General features: G+C 47.1%; 3 protein-coding genes and 1 long non-coding RNA gene across 7 annotated transcripts in view; all 4 read left to right on the forward strand.

The window, feature by feature from the left end:
- The window catches only part of LOC310708572 (sterol O-acyltransferase 1-like), a 49,852-nt gene extending 47,326 nt beyond the window's left edge, over positions 1–2,526 (forward strand). The window contains exons 15-16 of one of the 2 annotated variants that reach the window (XR_014527089.1): positions 385–691; positions 1,992–2,526. Coding sequence is in view for 1 of the 2 variants with exons in the window: in XM_083507149.1 (XP_083363275.1) it covers positions 385–441 (57 nt within the window). In the remaining variant the exon portion in view is untranslated. Of the gene's footprint in view, positions 1–384 lie in introns of both variants that reach the window. The other variant, XM_083507149.1, reaches the window with a different exon arrangement.
- The window catches only part of TDRD5 (tudor domain containing 5), a 147,806-nt gene that overhangs the window by 53,892 nt on the left and 74,298 nt on the right, over positions 1–19,616 (forward strand).
- Positions 4,622–7,695, forward strand: LOC310709319. 3 transcript variants are annotated; one of them, XR_014527459.1, is made up of 5 exons: positions 4,622–4,848; positions 5,036–5,106; positions 5,497–5,629; positions 5,767–5,936; positions 7,568–7,695. It is a non-coding gene; the product is annotated as an uncharacterized lncRNA (long non-coding RNA). The 3 variants fall into 3 exon arrangements; XR_014527460.1 differs by lacking the exon at positions 5,036–5,106 and having other exon boundaries at positions 4,830–4,848; XR_014527461.1 differs by lacking the exon at positions 4,622–4,848 and having other exon boundaries at positions 4,916–5,106.
- Positions 11,334–18,249, forward strand: LOC310709786 (axonemal dynein light chain domain-containing protein 1-like; the record flags this gene model as incomplete). The annotated part of the gene is made up of 5 exons (XM_083509826.1): positions 11,334–11,395; positions 13,384–13,477; positions 14,071–14,279; positions 16,487–16,583; positions 18,214–18,249. 5 exons carry the CDS (start codon positions 11,334–11,336, stop codon positions 18,232–18,234), a joined length of 483 nt encoding a protein of 160 aa, XP_083365952.1. The 3' UTR covers positions 18,235–18,249.

The following is a 19,616-nucleotide window of genomic DNA, read 5'->3' on the forward strand; positions in this document are numbered from 1 at the left end:
CCTGGGGCTGGTTCTTGGACTGTCGAGGCCTCATGGTAGCTGGAGCCAAGTAGGATTGTAGTTTCAGGATTACAGACAGCAGTTCTGCTTGACCTGGAAGACCTGCCATTCAGAGAGTTAAAGCGTCTGGGTGAAGCTGACCCAAAGAAAAGCCAATTTGGGGGTCTTACAGGGAAAGGCAAGCCTTTCCCCACCCCCACCCCACATCTAATTGCCTAGATTGGCTGTTGCAAGTTGGGTGGCCGCCCAGGCTTGAGAGACAGCAAAGTAAAACACTTCGGTTTCATCACTGGCATTTGTTCACATGGCTAACAGATAACTCTACAGAAGTGAAAGTGCCCAGCATTTCCTGCCTAACATTACTGTTCCTCTTGTGTTTTATAGCCTACTTTTCTTGACTATGTGAAACCGCGTTCCTGGACTTGCAGTCTTAAGGTCTGACACCCTTTGGGATATCCCTCCGCGTCAAGGCCAGAAGATGCTTGTCTTTTAAACAATGACAAGAAGTTGGGCTAGCGTGTTAAAACGACTGCAGACTTTTTAAAGGGAAACTGTCTTTAGCTATGGCAAAAGTGGGTGCTGTCTGCTACTAAGGGCTGTATCATTCCCATTTTAACCAGAACCAGTGTCTTCAGGGGTTCCTGCTCTCTAGCTAAGGACACAAGCGGACCTGATGCTGTTTATGCAATTAGTTCTTTTGAAAATAAATAGCATCTGTCGAGCCCCAATGTGGATTGGAATTGAGGCATAGGGCTGAGGAGCTTTAACAATAGGCTCCCAGTTTTGATCAGGGGGATCCCCACAGTGCTATGTGGATTAAATTTTTATAAGCAGCAAAATGCTGCCTTTTGCTACATGTCCAGTTTAAGTTTCTTGCATTCCTCACTTAGGATTACTGCAGCGATTTGGAGGGCAAATGCAGTTTGTGTTGAAGAACCTAGAGAGTGTGTTGGCTTGAAATGATCATGCTGCTCCACTGAAAACGCTGGTTTACTTTGTGAGACAGCCTTGGGTGGGTGGTGTGCTTAGAGCTACAGAAGGAGGGACTGTGTCATTGTGAAAAACAATACCCCTATATTGCTGACTGCTCACTGTGTAGTCTATAATCTGGAGCTTTTCTCTCAGCCGCCCTAAAGTGCATTTCTGACATGTTCTAAGAGTGCAAAGGAGTGGGTGCTATATACTAGCGTAGGCACATAGGAGAAATGCAAGTTTTTTGTGTTCTTGAGCTGCTGTCCTTTGTATTGTCCTAAATTTGGTGCCCTAGTAAATTCTAGGTGCTGGCAGCTTTTCTCATGTCATCTAACTGCAGCAAAAAATAAAAAGAAACTTAATTCTGATTTATACTGCAGAAAACAGTTTACGTGATAAGTGTGCTAATTTTAATCAGTACTTTGATATGACCCAAGTGTATTGCCATTTAGCTAAGCCATGTGTTCCAGGTTTATTTGACTAAGGAGGGTGTGCCATTGATATTTTTTGTGGATTTTGGGGGAAGTGCCACCTGGATTGAATATTATGAACAGTAGTTTCAAGATGCCAAACATCAAGTACAGTATTTAATCTAGTTCAAAACTTTAAAAATTCACTGAAACAGTATCCACTTTTGGAGAAAGATGAGGAAATATGAGCATCTGAATTTGGATCAACATCCTGTGTAAGCTCTGAAGGAGTCTGATAAGTACCCTTCACAAACACACTGTTTTTAGAGGCTACTCACTTGCAGGTTCTAGATAGAGGTGTGAGGGAGATTTCTGTTCCTAGAACATTACAAACTATATGTGCAGATTGTAGTATTGCTAAATCAGTGTTAACATGGTAAACTCATCCATTCCAAAAAGCTTTTTGCTTTCGTTTTTAAATTGTCTATGATGGCACTGTAATTGTGATTATAAGATGGCCGGGATCCACCCAAAGAATTTTCATCTCATTGTGTCCTTTTCTGCTGCTTGTTTAAAGAGAAACACACACCCCCAAACCTCCATCTTCAGAATATAATTTGAGAATTTTATCAAATAAATCCTGTTGTCTTTGGGAAATACGTGTACTTTTTTCTAAGGGGGACGTGTGGGAAGATCAGTATACTAATTGTAATCAACCTCATGCTTTGGGACTGAATCTGTGAATGTAAACTGAATGGGCACAACATGGTTGCAGATCTCTTGCGAATGGTCTACACAACTGATTGTAAGGAGGCATACTGTTAACCTGGAAAGTGCTGGATTGCAAGGCTGTAGTTTTCCTCTTTCTCAGAGTGAGCAATGGAAAAATTTTCTTGCACAGATGGTGGTGAGAAGAGGACAAACTGTACCTGACACTGAAATGGTCTTACCAAGCCTCACTTGCATCTTTTGTAATATGGAGAACATTGTGGGTCAGGGAAGGTTGTTGATGGTGGGATATAGAATTGTTAGCCGATTCCAAAATGTATCGAACTGTCTGTTATGACCTATTCTGTTACTTGCAAGGGATTATGTGATCTACACTGTACTACAGAAATTGAAATATATTTTGCTATCCATGAAACTTGTCTGCCTGCATTCATTCCAACCTTGATGTACTGCACCTAGACAACGAACTGGTTGAAAGTGTGGTACAGTGGTGCCTCAGGTTACATACGCTTCAGGTTACAGACGCTTCAGGTTACAGACTCCGCTGACCCAGAAATAGTACCTCGGGTTAAGAACTTTTACTTCAGGATGAGAACAGAAATTAAGTGGCAGCGGCGCAGCAGCAGTGGAAGGCCCCATTAGCTAAAGTGGTGTCAGGTTAAGAACAGTATCAGCTTAAGAATGGACCTCCGGAACGAATTAAGTACGTAACCAGAGGTACCACTGTATTCTCCATTCTATGTTTTTGTTTTATGGTGTATTTTGTATTCTCATTTTGTATTTTTCTGCTGTGAACCGCCCTGGGATTTTGGGATGAAGGGTCAGCTACAAATCTAAATCGTCATCATCATGATCATCTATGCGCATCTGTGATGTGCACTGAGACGTGGAGTGTGTCTGTTCAGTGTGCTAGTCCAGCAGGGCTTCAGCCATTAACATTTAATCTTCCCTTCAGTTTTCCCTTTCTCTGCTCCCCTCCCCAGACACTCCACATTCTATGTGGGTGCTGCCTTGAATAAAATATGGGGGGGGGGGCAGGTAAGCCCCACCCTGCAAAACTGATCACATGATATGGTGTATGCACACTATTTGAATGCCCATCAACTGGGGGGTAGGGATGGCCACCTCAAATATTGGGGGTAGTGAAGGGACCTTTGCCCTTAGGCGTAGGCTCCCATGATGCCCACCAAACAGGCTGAGTTTGCCCTACTATGATTCCCCTTTTCCAGTCAGAAGTGATAGATGCTTTTATATGTAACCCATCTAAGGGGCCATCTGGATTCACAGCAGAACCTGGCATGAAGAGTTGGCCTTTATAAACCAGTCACCTATTATCCCTAAATGGGAGGTTGGGGGTGGGCTATGGTGAAAAGGGTTAAAGATAACCCGCTGATAATTTTTGCAGGTTTCAAGGGTGAGATGAATAGCAGTGGAAAGATCAGGGCAAAACCCTGGCGTGTCCTCCAGTGTTGCTATCCCTACACTGCAGTTTGGGGGACAGGGTGGGGCAGAGCCCTGGAGGACCCAGCAATACCCCGTGTTTTATCCCTTTTGCGCTTGGAGGGCAGGAGGGGCCCACAAGCAACCCAGGTCATGCTCTCTGCCTTGTCAAATGCAGGGAAGGGGCAAGACCGGGCCTTTTTCCTGCTGGAACTCCCCAGAACTGAGTTCTGGCACCTCTCCAAGGCATAGCTGTCAACTTTTCCCTTTTCTTGCGAGGAATCCTATTCGGAATAAGGGAATTTCCCTTAAAAAACAGGAAACGTTGGCAGCTATGCTCCAAGGGGCACCATGGCCAATTCTAAGGGAACGAAGAAGGCGATCCTGGCCAGTTCCGGCACCTCTTTTTCCAGAAAAATATCCCTGGGCAAGACTCACATAATTACAACTGACAGACATCAAGACTGGCATCTGTTCGATCTTAGTAAAAGCAACCACAACTGCTCAGTAGGCAGGTCTCAGGGAAGATTTCCCACTGCCTGCAGCAGTTATGGCATTACCCCCTCATAAATTAGGGGACCGCAGGCGAGTGTGGGCTGGTGACATTGAGTAGGGTAAGGCGTGGGGCTGCAGCGGGAGCGATCTTCTCCAGCCCCTCCGATCCCAGGAAGGGGCCACTCCGCCTTCCTTAAGTGGCCCCTCGGCTGTCAGCTGCATTCACAGCCACGGGCTCTACTGACCGGCAAGGGGACACACAGCACGTTCTAAATTGGGTTTGACTATTCGTGCCATAGCTGTCCACTTCCCCCTTTTTTCAAGGGAAACCCCCTTATTCCCAATAGGATTCCTCGCAAGAAAAGGGAAGAGTTGGCAGCTCTGCTTGGACTCAGGGAATCTACAAGGGACCCCTCCCTCCATCTGCGCGCGCGTCCTTGGCCTGGCAGGGGAGGCGGACACGTCACTGCCCTTCCTTCCTTCTCTCTTTGGGCGCAAGCGCGGCGGACCGGCCTTTCCTGGCGCGCATGCTCCGTTGCTTCTTAGGGCAAGGACCCTTCCCGGCTCCCATCGCCGTTGTCAAGGCGTCTAACTCGGTGCCTTAAAACAAAACAAAACCACCTTTCTAAAATGGGGCGCGTGAGAGAGAAGCGGGCGGATAGCGGGGGTGAAAGCAGGGAGCGCCTGGCGCAAGTTCTGGGCGGAAGCGGCCTCTGCCCTGTCAGGCGCTGCGAGGGACGCCTGCCGTGGGCGCGCGCGGTTCCCATGGCAACAGACGCCGACGGGAAGCGCGCGGAGAGAGGTAAAGGGAGCCGCCGCTTCTCCTCCGCTTCTCCCCCCGAGGTGCTCCGGGCGGGGGGGGGGCGAAGCCGAGGTCCCGGCGGGGCTTCTAGTCCTCATGGAGGTCACCGGGGACCGAGCAGGGGGCGAGGGAAGGGAGAAGGGGAGCTGCCCGGGAGGCCATTCACACGTGCGCCCTTCTCCCTCAGGACAGCGGGGTCGCCATGCAGCGGGCGGACTGACCCTCCGGCAGCCCCGAGGCCACGAACCTTCTGCGGAGGTGAGAGCGGAGAAGGGGGATCAGGACCGGATCCAGAGCACCTCTGAAGGCAGCCTGTCTAGGTCGGGGGTGCAGAACCAGGGGCGGGGGGGGGGGGCAGACTCCCCACTCTGCTCAGCCCTGGCCAGGGATGAGGGGAGAGGCAGCCCCACAGCTTCCCCATCCCTGGCAGAAGGAAAGGTGCTGTCTTGGGAAACGGGGCTCCGTGGGTCCTACTCGGGTGTATTTTAAAAGCAAAATACAGAGCACTAAAATAGAAACAAAACAGTCCCACCAAATGTCCTCACGCTATTCCCTATTCTTCAGTGCTCCCTCCTCTTGCCGTTTTCCGAAATCTACTGACCATTTCAAAACAAATACATGTCAGTATTCATGCCTCTCTCTACTCAGTTTTACAAGGAAAAGGTGGTCTGAAGTGGAGTAAATCTTGATGGCAAGGGACTCTCTACCGCAGGAGTCCAACTTCTTCCTTGTAAATGGGTTAACGGCCACAGATGGAGCAGCTTGCAGCGCAAGCAGAAATGTAGGAACACAGTGTGTGCCTCCTGCAATTTATATCCTTTCCCCCAGGCTAGCATACCTTCTTAAACCGAGTCTGAAATTGAATCACATCCATCGCGGTCATACAGTCTATCCATGTGGGTTATATATCCCTTCCAGATATATGCAGCAGCCAACAATCTGAGTCAGTGAGCAAGCCAGCCAAAATCAACATTTCGTCATGTCTGCAAACAAAGGACTCGCTCTTGTGCTGCCATCTACTTCAAAGCAAGAAAACAAAAAACTGAGAGATGCTTCTTCCTTAGTTTCTGTCAGCAAGGATAGTAACGGTAAATCTTGCAGCAGGTTGTTCAGTAACGAATAGCTGCAGCCAGGGTTGAGTTTTGTTGACTGCCTCTGTCTGCAGTGTTTGGATTCCTGAAAGTACTGTGATATATTTGTAGGAGTAGGACCGTTTCTACTTGGTTCAGTTCAAGTACATTTTGGGCCTAACAAGATATGCGGTTGTTGCCATCCGAGTGCATGGGGAGAACAGGTCCTTCAGGACTGTATTGGAGACAAGGAAGTAGGACATGTGGGGATCAGGTTAAGAAGTGGTTGGACCTGAATCCCTTGTGTCTGCTGTTTGTTACTGCCTATAGCAGGAATATCAATTCTTCCACCTCTTCTATAGGTATCTTTTAATATTCCTCTTTACATATGGTTGCTTATCATTTAAAGAAGTGGCTTTCCAGTAATTAAGATAACTGGAGGAGAAAATGTCTAACTAAGGCTATCTTCCCTTGGTTTTGTATGTAGTCCTAAACCTTCGGTGAGTCCATCATCACTATAAAATCCTGTCCATGCCATGGATTAAGTGAGGAAACTAGCCCTGCTGCAGACTTAAAAATCAAATTATAATACTTTAGCGTTGGTAGAGGAGTTAAGCAACCTTGAACTTTTAAGGGGGGGCATAATTCATGAAATGCCAAGTTGGTGTTGAAGCCAGGAATGTTCAGCGCTACTCATGTTTAACACTTTTAAAAATAATTTTTTAAAAAACCAATTCTTCATTAGTGGCAGGGTGCTCATTTGTTAAAGAATTTAAAAACACTTAGAATGAAACGCATGGTCACAAAATGTTGCAGGCATCAGGGAGGCCAATCTGTTGCTAACTGTTAGTGTGGGTAAAGGTGCTATGTAATAAGTGAACGTTAGAGTCTGGTAACCATGTTCCACACATCACTATTTCTTTATAACAAAAATTATATACCATGCTGTCATCTAAAAATATTGAAGCAGTTTACAGAAATAAAACAAAACTGCAGTTGGATGCAATGCTTGAGGTGGAGTCACAAAGCAATGAATGCTGAGGAAATAGAGTTTCTAGAATAAAATTGCTTCCTTGAGAAAAACCACACAAATTTTGCAGATTAAAAACTGATATAATTTGGGGAAGGGCTGTAGCTAGGTAGAGCATCTGCCCTGCATGCAGAAGAACCCAGGCTCACTCCCTGGCATCTCCCTGGCAATGCCACCTTCCTGAAATCCTGGAGAGCTGCTGCCAGTCTGAGAAAACAGTATCAGCTAGATGGGCCACTGGATCTGACTTAGTATAAAGCACCTTCCTATGTCCCTATGATAGGCTTGAAAAACTCTCAGTCTCCACTGGTCCCATATCAAATTATTTTCCTCTAAATCTTGAGTGATTTTTCTCTCCCCCTGTTTCATTTGATAGTCTGGGATTTTATAAGGGTCTGTCTTACTCGCACCTTAGCATTTCTCGGTAGGAATGAGCAAAAAGGCAAAAAATGTTGAGAAGAGTGATGTACTTTCAGGCTGTGTTTGCATGTGATGGTTTAACTAAAACCATGATTGCATGTGAATTAGGAGCCAGTGGTTACTAGCTAAAGAAGCCAACCTTGTGTGAATTAATATCTGTGCTATGGATTTGTCGTTATTGTTCTGTCTCTGCATATAGATCCATCGTTTCACAAAGACTTGGATGGGTTGTAAATTATAGGCACACACAGAGAAGATTGGTCAACAAGGAGAGTGGAGAGTGGAAACCAAGAGGGCAGCGGGCGGCCCTGGCATTTCCTCCACCATTCCCTGCTGTCCCCCGAGCTTGTGGGGCTGGCAATGGGGAGAAGCAAGCTTCTCCCCACCGTGGCCTACAAACCAGGTCGAGGAATAGCGGGATGGCAGCGCTCCGCCTCCCCGCTGTCCCCCGAGCTTGTGGGGCTGGCGGTGGGGAGAAACAAGCTTGCTTCTTCCCACCGCCAGCCTCCAAACCAGGTCGGGGAATAGCAGGATGGCGGTTCTCCGCCTCCCCGCTGTCCCCCGAGCTTATGGGGCTGGCAATGGGGAGAAGCAAGCTTCTCCCCACCGCGGCCTCCAAACCAGGTAGGGGAATAGCGGGATGGCGGCGCTCCGCCTCCCTGCTGTCCCCCGAGCTTGTGGGGCTGGCAATGGGGAGAAGCTCTCCCCACCACCAGCCTCCAAACCAGGTCGAGGAATAGCGGGATGGCGGCGCTCCGCCTCCCCGCTGTCCCCTGAGCTTGTGGGGCTGGCGGTGGGGAGAAGCAAGCTTGCTTCTTCCCACCGCCAGCCTCCAAACCAGGTCGGGGAATAGCAGGATGGCGGTTCTCCGCCTCCCCGCTGTCCCCCGAGCTTATGGGGCTGGCAATGGGGAGAAGCAAGCTTCTCCCCACCGCGGCCTCCAAACCAGGTAGGGGAATAGCGGGATGGCGGCGCTCCGCCTCCCTGCTGTCCCCCGAGCTTGTGGGGCTGGCAATGGGGAGAAGCTCTCCCCACCACCAGCCTCCAAACCAGGTCGAGGAATAGCGGGATGGCGGCGCTCCGCCTCCCCGCTGTCCCCTGAGCTTGTGGGGCTGGCGGTGGGGAGAAGCAAGCTTGCTTCTTCCCACCGCCAGCCTCCAAACCAGGTCGGGGAATAGCAGGATGGCGGTTCTCCGCCTCCCCGCTGTCCCCCGAGCTTATGGGGCTGGCAATGGGGAGAAGCAAGCTTCTCCCCATCGCAGCCTCCAAACCAGGTAGGGGAATAGCGGGATGGTGGCGCTCCGCCTCCCTACTATCCCCCAAGCTTGTGGGGCTGCCCGATATCTGCCTGAAGCCCGGGGTGTGCTCCAGAGCGTGCTTCGGGCTGCAGGCTGCCGCCCGCAAGCCTTGCAAGCCCGGCGGGAACTCCTGCCGGGCTCGCAAGGCTTGCGGATATCTTCCTGAAGCTTCCAGGCTTCAGCGAAAGCCTGCATTCGCCCCATATGACGCACACACATTTCCCCTTCATTTTTGGAGGAGAAAAAGTGCGTCCTATGGGGCGAAAAATACGGTAGTTGTAATTCTGGAAATGGATCTTCACTGGAAGGGGAATATATTTTGGTACCTTGGTATTGTAGGCATCCACCAGAACTCAAAACATCCCTGTGCATATGTGGTGCATAATGCACTAAGTTTAATTTCAAACTAATTAGAAAGGATAAATTTTCAGAGTGCAAACTGCTTCTTATTTTTGTGGGGGGCAGGGAAGAGAAGGGTGGTGGTTTACCCCTCCTCTACTGCTGTTGCAATGCACCTTCCTGGCCAGTGAAATTCACAATTACCTCCTCCGCGAGTGCCATTTGATGAAGAAAGCTGTATTGGGGGAACACAACTTAGGTCTTTTTGCGAAACAAGGAGACTACTGAACAGCTGTCTCAATGTTATCATGTGATGCCAGTAGGCATCATCGTGAAAAGACATTCCCCATCTTCTCTCCAAAGAGAAGCGGTCTTCTAAGAGGGTGTCTGCCACTCAACAAGTGCTGGGTTGTGATGCATGCATGAGTTGTATCGGGTGTCAGGTTAGAAGAAATAGCCCTTCTTCTATAAGAAGGAAGAATGCCACAAAGAGGACATTTGCCACCTGTGGTTGTTGTTTTTTAACACTTAAAACATGCTGCTCAGATTAACTGAGAACCGATTAACAGCTTTTAATTTAGTTTTACAGCTTTGTTGACGAAACACCTCAAAAGTATAAGCTGTGCTGTGCATACTTAATTGGGCACGCTCCATCCCTTTAATCATCTTATGTTCCATTTCAGGTAATTGAAAAGAACAAGCTGATCTTGGCTCGCAGAATGTATGACAGTGAAAAGGCTTGGGTCAAAGGCATGAGGAATTTCATTATGATGTTGGCATCACAGGTAGAATTGCTTAAGAGCACCTAACTGGGAAAGGGATGTCAGCTAGTTTTGTTCGTTTGTTCCAGAATGGCTGTGTGTGAAAGGTGGCTTGCTGGTACTCCTGGATCCTTTGCTGTCACTTGAGGCTCGAGTACTTTCTATCAGCTTCAGCTGCTGACTCAGCCGTGCCCCTATCTAGACAAGGATAGCCTATGCTCTGTCACCTGTGCTTTGTCAACCTCTAGGTTAGATTACTGCAATGTGTTACACATAGGGCTGCCTCTGAAGACAGTTCAGGAACCTCAGCTGGTGCAAAATTTAGCAGCCAGGTTGCTCACCGGGGCAAGATGGTTTGAGCATACTATACCGATTCTGGCATGACTGCACTGGCTGCCCATTAGTCTCTGGACCCAATTCAGAGTGCTAGACCTATAAAGCCTTGAATCAGGGGTCAGCAAACTTGCCGTGCCTCAGGCCGGTGTCTCCAGCGCCGATCACGTGGCGGGCCGGAGGGCGGGGGAGCGCGTGCCCATATGCGTGAGCACACGCTATTTCCACGCACTTCCAGGTCGGACGTGCACCGGAAATAATGCTTGCACATGTACAAATAACGCTTGCACATGCACAAATAACACTTGGACATGCACAAATAATGCTTGGGCATGCGCACAAGCTATTTCTGGTGCTCCTCTGACCTGGAAGTGGGCAGCCGCTCAGCGCAGCACCGGTAAGAGTGGGCAGCGGCAGTGGGGGTTGCCACAAGCCAGATTAATGAGTCCCTTGGGCCTTAGTTTGGGGCCTTAAATGGTCAGGACCACGATACCTCACAGACTGCCTCTTCCCATATGAGCTGGCCTGGACCCTCTGATCATAATCTGAGGCCCTTCTTCATGTGGCTCCTCCGTGAGAGGCTTGGAGCGTGGCAATATGAGAACAGGCCTTCTCTGTGGTGGCTCCCCATTTGTGGAATGCTCTCCCCAGGGAGGCACCAGTTGAAAATGTTTCTCCGTAACCAGGCTTTTGGCTGATTAAACATTTTATGGCCCTTAAAATGTGTTTGTGGGAGGGGGGGATTATTGATTTGCTTTTGTTTTCCAATGTAGTTTGTGTTCTCGTGTTGTATTTTTCTGTTGTGAACTGCCCTGTGATCTTTGAATGAAGGGCGGCATACAACAACAGCAACAATATTGTTTCTGGGCATATGTGTCTCCATTACACAGTCTGTTTTTGTGGATTATATCTCTGCTTGAGTACTCCTAAAGAACTGGGGCAGGGAGCTAGGGACGATTGTATATTTAGAACAGTTTTATGACACTCCATGTTAGTTGGGCCCAGGTTGGCAAAATGGCTAAAAAGCTGGTAGTGTTGACTGGCAGCAGTGTGTCTAGTGCTTCATATGATTAAAACCCTATGTCCCAGTCTAAATAATGTCCAGTGAAGCATGTTTGAATGTCAGTGTTGCACTTGTAAGATTTTAGCTGTGTGTACTGTGTGTAATCTACAGAAGCAATGGGTGGATCTGGGACTTGTTGTGCATGGGCGTCACAAGACTCTCAAGGGAAGGATGCCTGTTGAGTTGAAAATGCTGGAGAGAATCAATAAGCAGTCCACTCTTCTCCGTGAGCAGTACCGTATAAGGATTTGCGGAGATAACGGTGAGAAACAGCTGGGTTTTCCCAAAAAGATTTTCTGGAGCACCTCTGGCAAAGGAAATTAGGAACCTTTTCCTGATACGATTCATAAGAACATAAGAAGAGCGTGCTGGATCAGGCCAGTCGCCCACCTAGTACAGCATCCTGCTCTGTGGCTCTCAGCAACTGGGATTTGGAAAAATTGCTGCCTCCAACTTGGAGAAAGGCATAGTCTTCACGGCTGGTAGCCACTGATAGCCCTCCATCACTGCCTCCTGGGGAGCAAGTTCCATAGTTTGTGCACTGTTTGAATAAGTCCTTCCTTTTGCCTGTCCCGAATCTTCCAACGTTCAGTTTCATTGAATGGCCGCAAGTTCTAAAGTTAGGAGAGAGAGGGAGAAAAAACTTCCTCTCTCCATTTTCTCGATGCCACGCATCGTTTAATAAACTTCTATCATGTTGCTTCTCACTCGGCGTTTCTCTAAACCAGGCACCCCCAAACTCGACCCTCCAGTAGTTTTGGGACTACAGTTCCCATCATCCCTGACCACTGGTCCTGTTAGCTAGGGATGATGGGAGTTGTAGCCCCAAAACATCTGGAGGGCCAAGTTTGGGGGTGCCTACTCTAAACTAAATGGTTCCAAAGGCTGCAGCTTTTCTTCGTAGGGCAGTCATTCCAACCCTTTGCTCATTTTGCCCACCTTTTTTCTGATCCTTTTCCTTTTTAACATGAGCCAACCAGAACTGCAAACTGTACTCCAACTGTGGTTGCACCATAGATTTGTATAACAGCATCGTTCTGTTGGGCAAGCAGAAACGCTAGCTTGCACTGGCGAAACCATTGCCTTGCCAAATCAGTGTTGCATCCTTTGAAATGGAAATTATACTTTCAGCTTGACCAGTGCGTGGAATTTTATTCTCAGCTCAGAATTTGGGGGTTCTTTGAGCCCATTTTAATAATGATTTTGGAAGTTAAGAGTCTAAGGTAGCATCTGAATCATAGAATCATAGAGTTGGAAGAGACCACAAGGGCCATCGAGTCCAACCCCCTGCCAAGCAGGAAACACCATCAGAGCACTCCTGACATATGGTTGTCAAGCCTCTGCTTAAAGACCTCCAAAGTAGGAGACTCCACCACACTCCTTGGCAGCAAATTCCACTGTCGAACAGCTCTTACTGTCAGGAAGTTCTTCCTAATGTTTAGGTGGAATCTTCTTTCTTGTAGTTTGGATCCATTGCTCCGTGTCCGCTTCTCTGGAGCAGCAGAAAACAACCTTTCTCCCTCCTCTATGTGACATCCTTTTATATATTTGAACATGGCTATCATATCACCCCTTAACCTCCTCTTCTCCAGGCTAAACATGCCCAGCTCCCTTAACCGTTCCTCATAAGGCATCGTTTCCAGGCCTTTGACCATTTTGGTTGCCCTCCTCTGGACACGTTCCAGTTTGTCAGTGTCCTTCTTGAATTGTGGTGCCCAGAACTGGACACAGTACTCCAGGTGAGGTCTGACCAGAGCAGAATACAGTGGCACTATTACTTCCCTTGATCTAGATGCTATACTCCTATTGATGCAGCCCAGAATTGCATTGGCTTTTTTAGCTGCCGCGTCACACTGTTGGCTCATGTCAAGTTTGTGGTCAACCAAGACTCCTAGATCCTTTTCACATGTACTGCTCTCAAGCCAGGTGTCACCCATCTTGTATTTGTGCCTCTCATTTTTTTTGCCCAAGTGCAATACTTTACATTTCTCCCTGTTAAAATTCATCTTGTTTGTTTTGGCCCAGTTCTCTAATCTGTCAAGGTCGTTTTGAAGTGTGATCCTGTCCTCTGGGGTGTTAGCCACCCCTCCCAGTTTGGTGTCATCTGCAAATTTGATCAGGATGCCCTTGAGTCCATCATCCAAGTCGTTGATAAAGATCTGGTCCTGATCTAATTGGTTATGATGTTGTTATTGTTGTTGACTTAATTGTTTCCTTTAAGGTTGATACCTGAGGATGTGTTCAAGAAGATTCAGCAGTGGATCCTGACAACCACTAGTGGTTCCGAGAAAGAAAATGATCAGCTCAGCCATGAAGTAGGTGTCCTGGTGTTTTTCCAACTTCTAACAGCAGAGGCACACTTGTTTCAAACTAAAATGGAAGGCAAACTTCACTCTTAAAACGCTCTAAATGTAAGCCTTTTTATGTGTAACGTAATAATTACCTTTGCTCAGAAAAGGCCCACCTTGTGTTTCTGCATGTGTCACTCTTCCGAGCGTGTGTCTTGATTAGAAGCAGCCAATCCCAAAGAAGTAAGTCAGGCAGAGAGAGAAGAGGCAGCCTTTTTTGAAGGCCAGCAGTTCTGCTGTGTGTCTGTATTGAGAGCAGTTGAAATGGTCAATTTGCAGCTGATGCAGAATTGGAGAGATGTAGATTTCTATAGCAAAGCTAAAAAACAACATAAAAAGTGGGTCTTGTTGCAGGCCAAGGATAGGTCTTGGATCTGAAAAGCTCCCCCTTTCTTCTTCCTATATGATGTCTGTCTTGTACATGTGTACAGATGTACAGAGAAAAGAAGTAAGTCCCTGGGACTTGTTCCTGTGCAAGCAGACCTAGGATTTCAGCCCTAGTGTTCATGCTGTGACTTTATAGTATAGCTTGAATCCACCTTGCTCTAAACTTCCTACAGCTGAACGACTTCCACAATGCTCTGAGCAAGTGGATGGTCCACCTGCTCATCCACATGGCTCCAGACCACATCTCTCGTGATACCCTCCCCTTGACTGATGCAGAAGCGGCAAGGCAGGCGGAAAGGAAGCTGCTGAACATTTTCAAGCTGGAAGGAGAAGCCACAGGCCTGGCTGCAAAGCTGAGCACATTCTCCTGCTACATAGTCAGGTATTGCTGATCCCACTGAATCTCATCCGCTTCATAAAGTCACCCCACCAGGCGGGAAGGAAGCCCGTGCCATGACGGAAAAGCTGTGTAGCAATGACCTCCAGTAATCACAGAGAGCACCATGATAGGGCACATCTAGTGATATCTCTGTCTCAGCTACCCACACAGTAAGTGAACAGTAATGTTTCCCTCACAAGGTTGCTGGAGGATGAACGCACATTTTTATTTATCTGTGGTATAGATGTAGATCATGATATGACCAAGTACTGAAGGAGGTTTTTGTGGCCCAGTTTGTTTTAGTGCCTCGGCCCCGCCTGTTCCACCTGGTTCTACAGGGAACCAGGCAGAGGGCCTTCTCGGTAGTGGCACCCGCCCTGTGGAACGCCCTCCTTTCAGATGTCAAAGAGATAAACAACTACCTGACATTTAGAAGACATCTGAAGGCAGCCCTGTTTAGGGAAGTTATTAATGTGTGACATTTTAATGTATTTTTAATCTTTGTTGGAAGCCGCCCAGAGTGGCTGAGGAGACCCAGCCAGATGGGAGGGGTACAAATAATATATTATTATTATTATTATTATTATTATTATTATTATTATTATTATTATTATCATTATTATTATCATTATTATTATTATCATTATTATTATTATATTAAAAGGGACACATGTAGCGCTGTGGGTTAAATCACAGAGCCTAGGACTTGCCGATCAGAAGGTCAGCGGTTCGAATCCCCGCGATGGGGTGACCTCCTGTCAACCTAGCAGTTCGAAAGCACATCAAAGTGCAAGTAGATAAGTAGGTACCGCTCCAGTGGGAAGGTAAACGGCGTTTCCGTGCGCTGCTCTGGTTTGCCAGAAGCGGCTTAGTCCTGCTGGCTACATGACCCGGAAGCTGTACGCCGGCTCCCTCGGCCAATAAAGCGAGATGAGCGCCGCAACCCCAGAGTCGGCCACGACTGGACCTAATGGTCAGGGGTCCCTTTACCTTTACCTATTATTATTATTATTATTATTATTATTATTATTATTATTATTATTATTATTGTGCTGGTGTTGCCTAGGAGATGTTTTGACTCTTGTGATGAACGGGGTATCATTAGGCAAGCTCAGCCCTCCCTTGCAAGATTAGACACAATAATATTGACCTATCTAGTTGCTGTAAGGATTGCCATAAGATAATGTATGCGAAGCTTTTCATACACTCTGAAAATATTCTATAAATACTAAAATTCATCTGGGTTATTAAGCAAGCCTTCTGGGGACTCTCCCAGAAATCTAGGCAACAAAGCCAAAACCAGGACTGCAGGCAGCAAACAGACACCATTCCATCTCTCTAGATATGAGTCAGCAGAGAGGGAAGCAGGTAAAGTTGTTCCTGGCATGTCTTCAGGTGTAATTTGCCAGAATAATGCTCATCAGAAAAGCTTGCTTAGAAAATGAAAGATTTTGTGTCCTAGATCAAATGATAATTATTACTAATACAGTGGTGCCTCGCAAGACGAAAAGAATCCGTTCTGTGATTCTCTTCATCTAGCGGTTTTTTCGTCTTGCGAAGCAAGCCCATTGACGGATTAGCGGATTAGCGCTTTTAGCGGTTTATCGGCTTATCGGATCAGCTGATAAGCGGCTTAGCGGCTTTGAAAAGGGGGGGGGGACCGCAGGAACTTGCAAGACATTTTCGTCTTGCGAAGCAATCCCATAGGAGATTTGTTTTGCGAAGCACCTCCAAAACGGAAAACTCTTTCGTCTAGCGAGTTTTCCGTCTTGCGAGGCATTCGTCTTGCGGGGCACCACTGTAATTATACTGAGCATATAATGATGTCAATAAGAATGGCACTGAGCACTTCAGACAGAGTACTCAATGCATACATTCTCTCAGTAATCCTGATCAATGCTATTAGTTAGGTTTAGTATTATTCTCATATTTCAGAAGGCAGAATGGGGAGGGAGGCTGAGATAACGGGCTGACATTTTTCAAGGCTTCCTAGAGAATTCACAGAGATAAGATTTGAAACAAGTAATTATTGGCTTTCAAATAGTAGTCGTCCGTCCCCCGTCCCCCCCGCCCTTGCCTCACTTTTCTCATTTGTAAACTTCAAATGTAAATGGTCCTCATGACAGAAGGAACACGATGAAACTGGCTTTCTCATATTAAAGTGGCATTGCTGTGCCGTAACCAATTGCTGACATCATGTATTTCCTCAGCTGTTGCAAGGAGATGGTAGCAACAATAACACGCCAGAAGATGGTAACTCTTCAACCAGATGCAGAACATGAATTGCAACAGTTAGAGAGGATCAAGGTAAGCGAGACCAAATGTGGTCTCTTGCCATTTGTGCATCACTGTCCAAATCCATCCTACTGTTTTTGGTTTTGAAGTTGGTCATTGAATAAGTGAAATAGTTCCTCGATTGGGTCACTCTACTTGTTCTAAAGCCTTCACAATATTTCAAACCCTAAGATGGCCTTTGTTGCTGTTCCTGCCGCTGCTGTATTGATTATGGTGATGATGTAAATTTATCAGCTGCTGTTCAAAATTAAGTATTTTTTCCATGACACTGCCGTATTTATTACCCTGGAATGTCTTCAAGCTTCAGCACAGTGCGCAAAGGCTGTCTGGAGCAATGGAGATGACTTCAGCTGCTGGGCACTTCTCAGTGTGGGGCTTAAAGCTGTCCCTCATTTGCAGCTTCTGGTGAGCTTTCTAGGTCAGATGGGGATGTCGGATGGCAGTCAGTCCAGGGATGAGAAGAGAGTTGCTGTGTAATGTGGCTTCAGCCACCACCACTTTTATTCTCCCAGAATACCCCTGGGCACAACATCAGAACCCCAAGGCATTCTGGGGTAATAAAGATGTCATTGTCTCTCTCAGCAACTTCAGCATGTCACTTCTTTGTTGAGCACTGGACCAAAAAGGAAACACTAAGCAAACAGAAAGGAGAGGATCAGCCGCTTTGACGGGTCTTCTGAAGCCCATGGCCCCACTGTGCCAAGTGCTGCTTCTGGGCCTGGCACCCTGCACACATAGTTCTGCGGTCCCCATGTCTGCATGTAAGCAATGGGAAACATTTTTCACATTCTCTTGTAAGCAGCTTTCCAGGGTCCGCATGCCAGGAGTGGATGGGGCCGCAGGCGAAAGAGGACAAGTGGGATTCTTGTGACTCTTAGCTTTTGCAGAGTAGGCATCATTCCAGCCACACAAAAGCCAGAGGGTTCTACATTTGCGGCTAACAAGCTGCCATCAAAATTTCTGTACATCTTGGTACATTGTGTACCTCTTGCCTACTTTTAAAGATGGCTTGCTCACAGTTGCCCACGGGCAATGCCGTGCGTACTTTTTAAAGCCCAGCCAGTTTTCAGTTAAGTGGTTTTTCTTACGCATTGTGAAATTTGAACTCTGTTAGCACTGCCGATCCGGGCTGTGGTGACCCTTGTTCAGGAAGTTCCAGGATCCAGCCTGGGCCGGTGCTGTTAAGGGGGTACCTAGTTGGAGAGGAGGAGAAAAAGTCTGCAGTTGAGCCCAGTAGTGTCACAGAAATCATGACGGCGCATGGAAGGTACCCCCAATATTTCATGTTCCTCCCTAGGCAGGAGGAAGAAAAGCCTGAAAATTTGTGGTAGTGTCAATTATGGCAGCCATCAGCAAGGGAGGATAGGAGTCTCATGTTTCTGTGAGCCATTTTTGAGAAATAGATTGGAAAAGAGAAGTGTGGGCTGTTTGAAGGCATGCAGTAAGGTCTGGGCCACTTTAGGCTGAGTGGGAAGGTAGGCTGAGGCTGGGTTGTTCGGAAAGTCTCAAGTAGGGTTGGGACAATCATGTCTATCTTTGGCCCATGTTGCTTTTCCGACATCACTAGGGATGTTGGAGGATTCTGATGGAAACAGAAACAGGTGCAAAAATTGCTGCTCTTCACATCGTCTCTTATTTTCAGGACCAGGTTCACTTCGTGTGAATGAAAGCAGCATTGACTGACACCACTGTTCGTTTGTTCCAAAGCTGTGAACGTTCTGTAATAACATTACAGAAACTTGATTACCTTCCTCACGTGCAAGCTCCTTTGAACCCAGTGGAATTTGCTTTTGTATAAACATGCATGAGATTACCCTATAAATCTCTGTGAGGCAATTGCAACTTCACTTCCGCAAGGCACCTACTGTTCCTTAACAGTTCCCATAACCTGGAGTTTCTCCAAGCCTTTTAATCCCTGCCAGTCATGTCTTCTGCAGTGTGCAAACTTTTTTCGTGCAATATTGTGTGTTTATACAGTCTGCTGCTGCTACCGCATGCTGGGAATTGAAAGGCGAGGAAGTGTGCCCACATTGGCATTAGAAGCCTAACAGAGCAGGCCTAATCCTGTCTTATCAGAAGTAAGTCCTATTGAGTTCAATAAGGCTTGCTCTCAGGCAAGTGGGTTCTAGATGGGATTATTTATTTATTTATTGAATTTATATCCTGCCCTTCCTCCCAAAGGAGTTCAGGGCAGCAAATTCATAAGCCCTGTGATATGAGAAATAGCTGGTTCCAAACAAAAAGGAAGTTGGAATGAGTCTTAAGAGCACAGGCTAGACTCCTAACTATGTCTACTCAGAGGTAAGTCGCATTGAACTCTATTGTGTGAACGTCAACTCATTTGGTGGAAAGGCAGGAAACAAATATAACAAAGAAATAGGTTCTAGTAATCAGTTCATGTCAGAATTCACAAAGACTGAATTCCTGGGTGAGATACTGGGATTTTGGAACGCTGGGGCTCTCTGGAGGAGATGTTGCATAGTGATAGCGATAGGGGCAGGGCATTGGCCCAATGGGACTTCAGGTTTTAGCGGGCCTTTAATAGTCCTCCCTCTTAATCTTCATTTATGACAACAGTACCACTGAGAATGTAAGAAATAGTGTTTTCCATTGGTGGGTGTTACACAAACACAAGCAACCACAGCACACCTGCAATTAGGGCAACCCAAAGGCTGTTGCTCCCTAGGCAGCAAATACATGGACCTATCGATGATAGTACAGGTGTGAATGACAGGTCACAGTATGCATTTGCAGGGAAGATAATGGCTGGGATTAATGGTGGACCTCTCAAAAATCCTTGGCCCCCTACAAAGTCCAGCTCCACCTACTGCCCATTTGGGTTGGGAAGCTGAAATGAAATGGAATGAATGGAGCGCATGAAATCATTGATCGGTTGGGGCTCTCACACGGAGCCATATGCTAAGCAAAACATTGTACAACTTCAGAAGTTTGGAAGTGATTCATCTAAGCGTAGTTCAACATAAGCAACTCTGTTTGAGCCCTCTGGAAGAGCACCACAGGGCAATTGTTTTTACAGTGGTACCT

The sequence above is a fragment of the Podarcis liolepis genome (assembly GCF_965112155.1).
Source record: "Podarcis liolepis genome assembly, chromosome: 6".
NCBI lineage: Eukaryota > Metazoa > Chordata > Lepidosauria > Squamata > Lacertidae > Podarcis > Podarcis liolepis.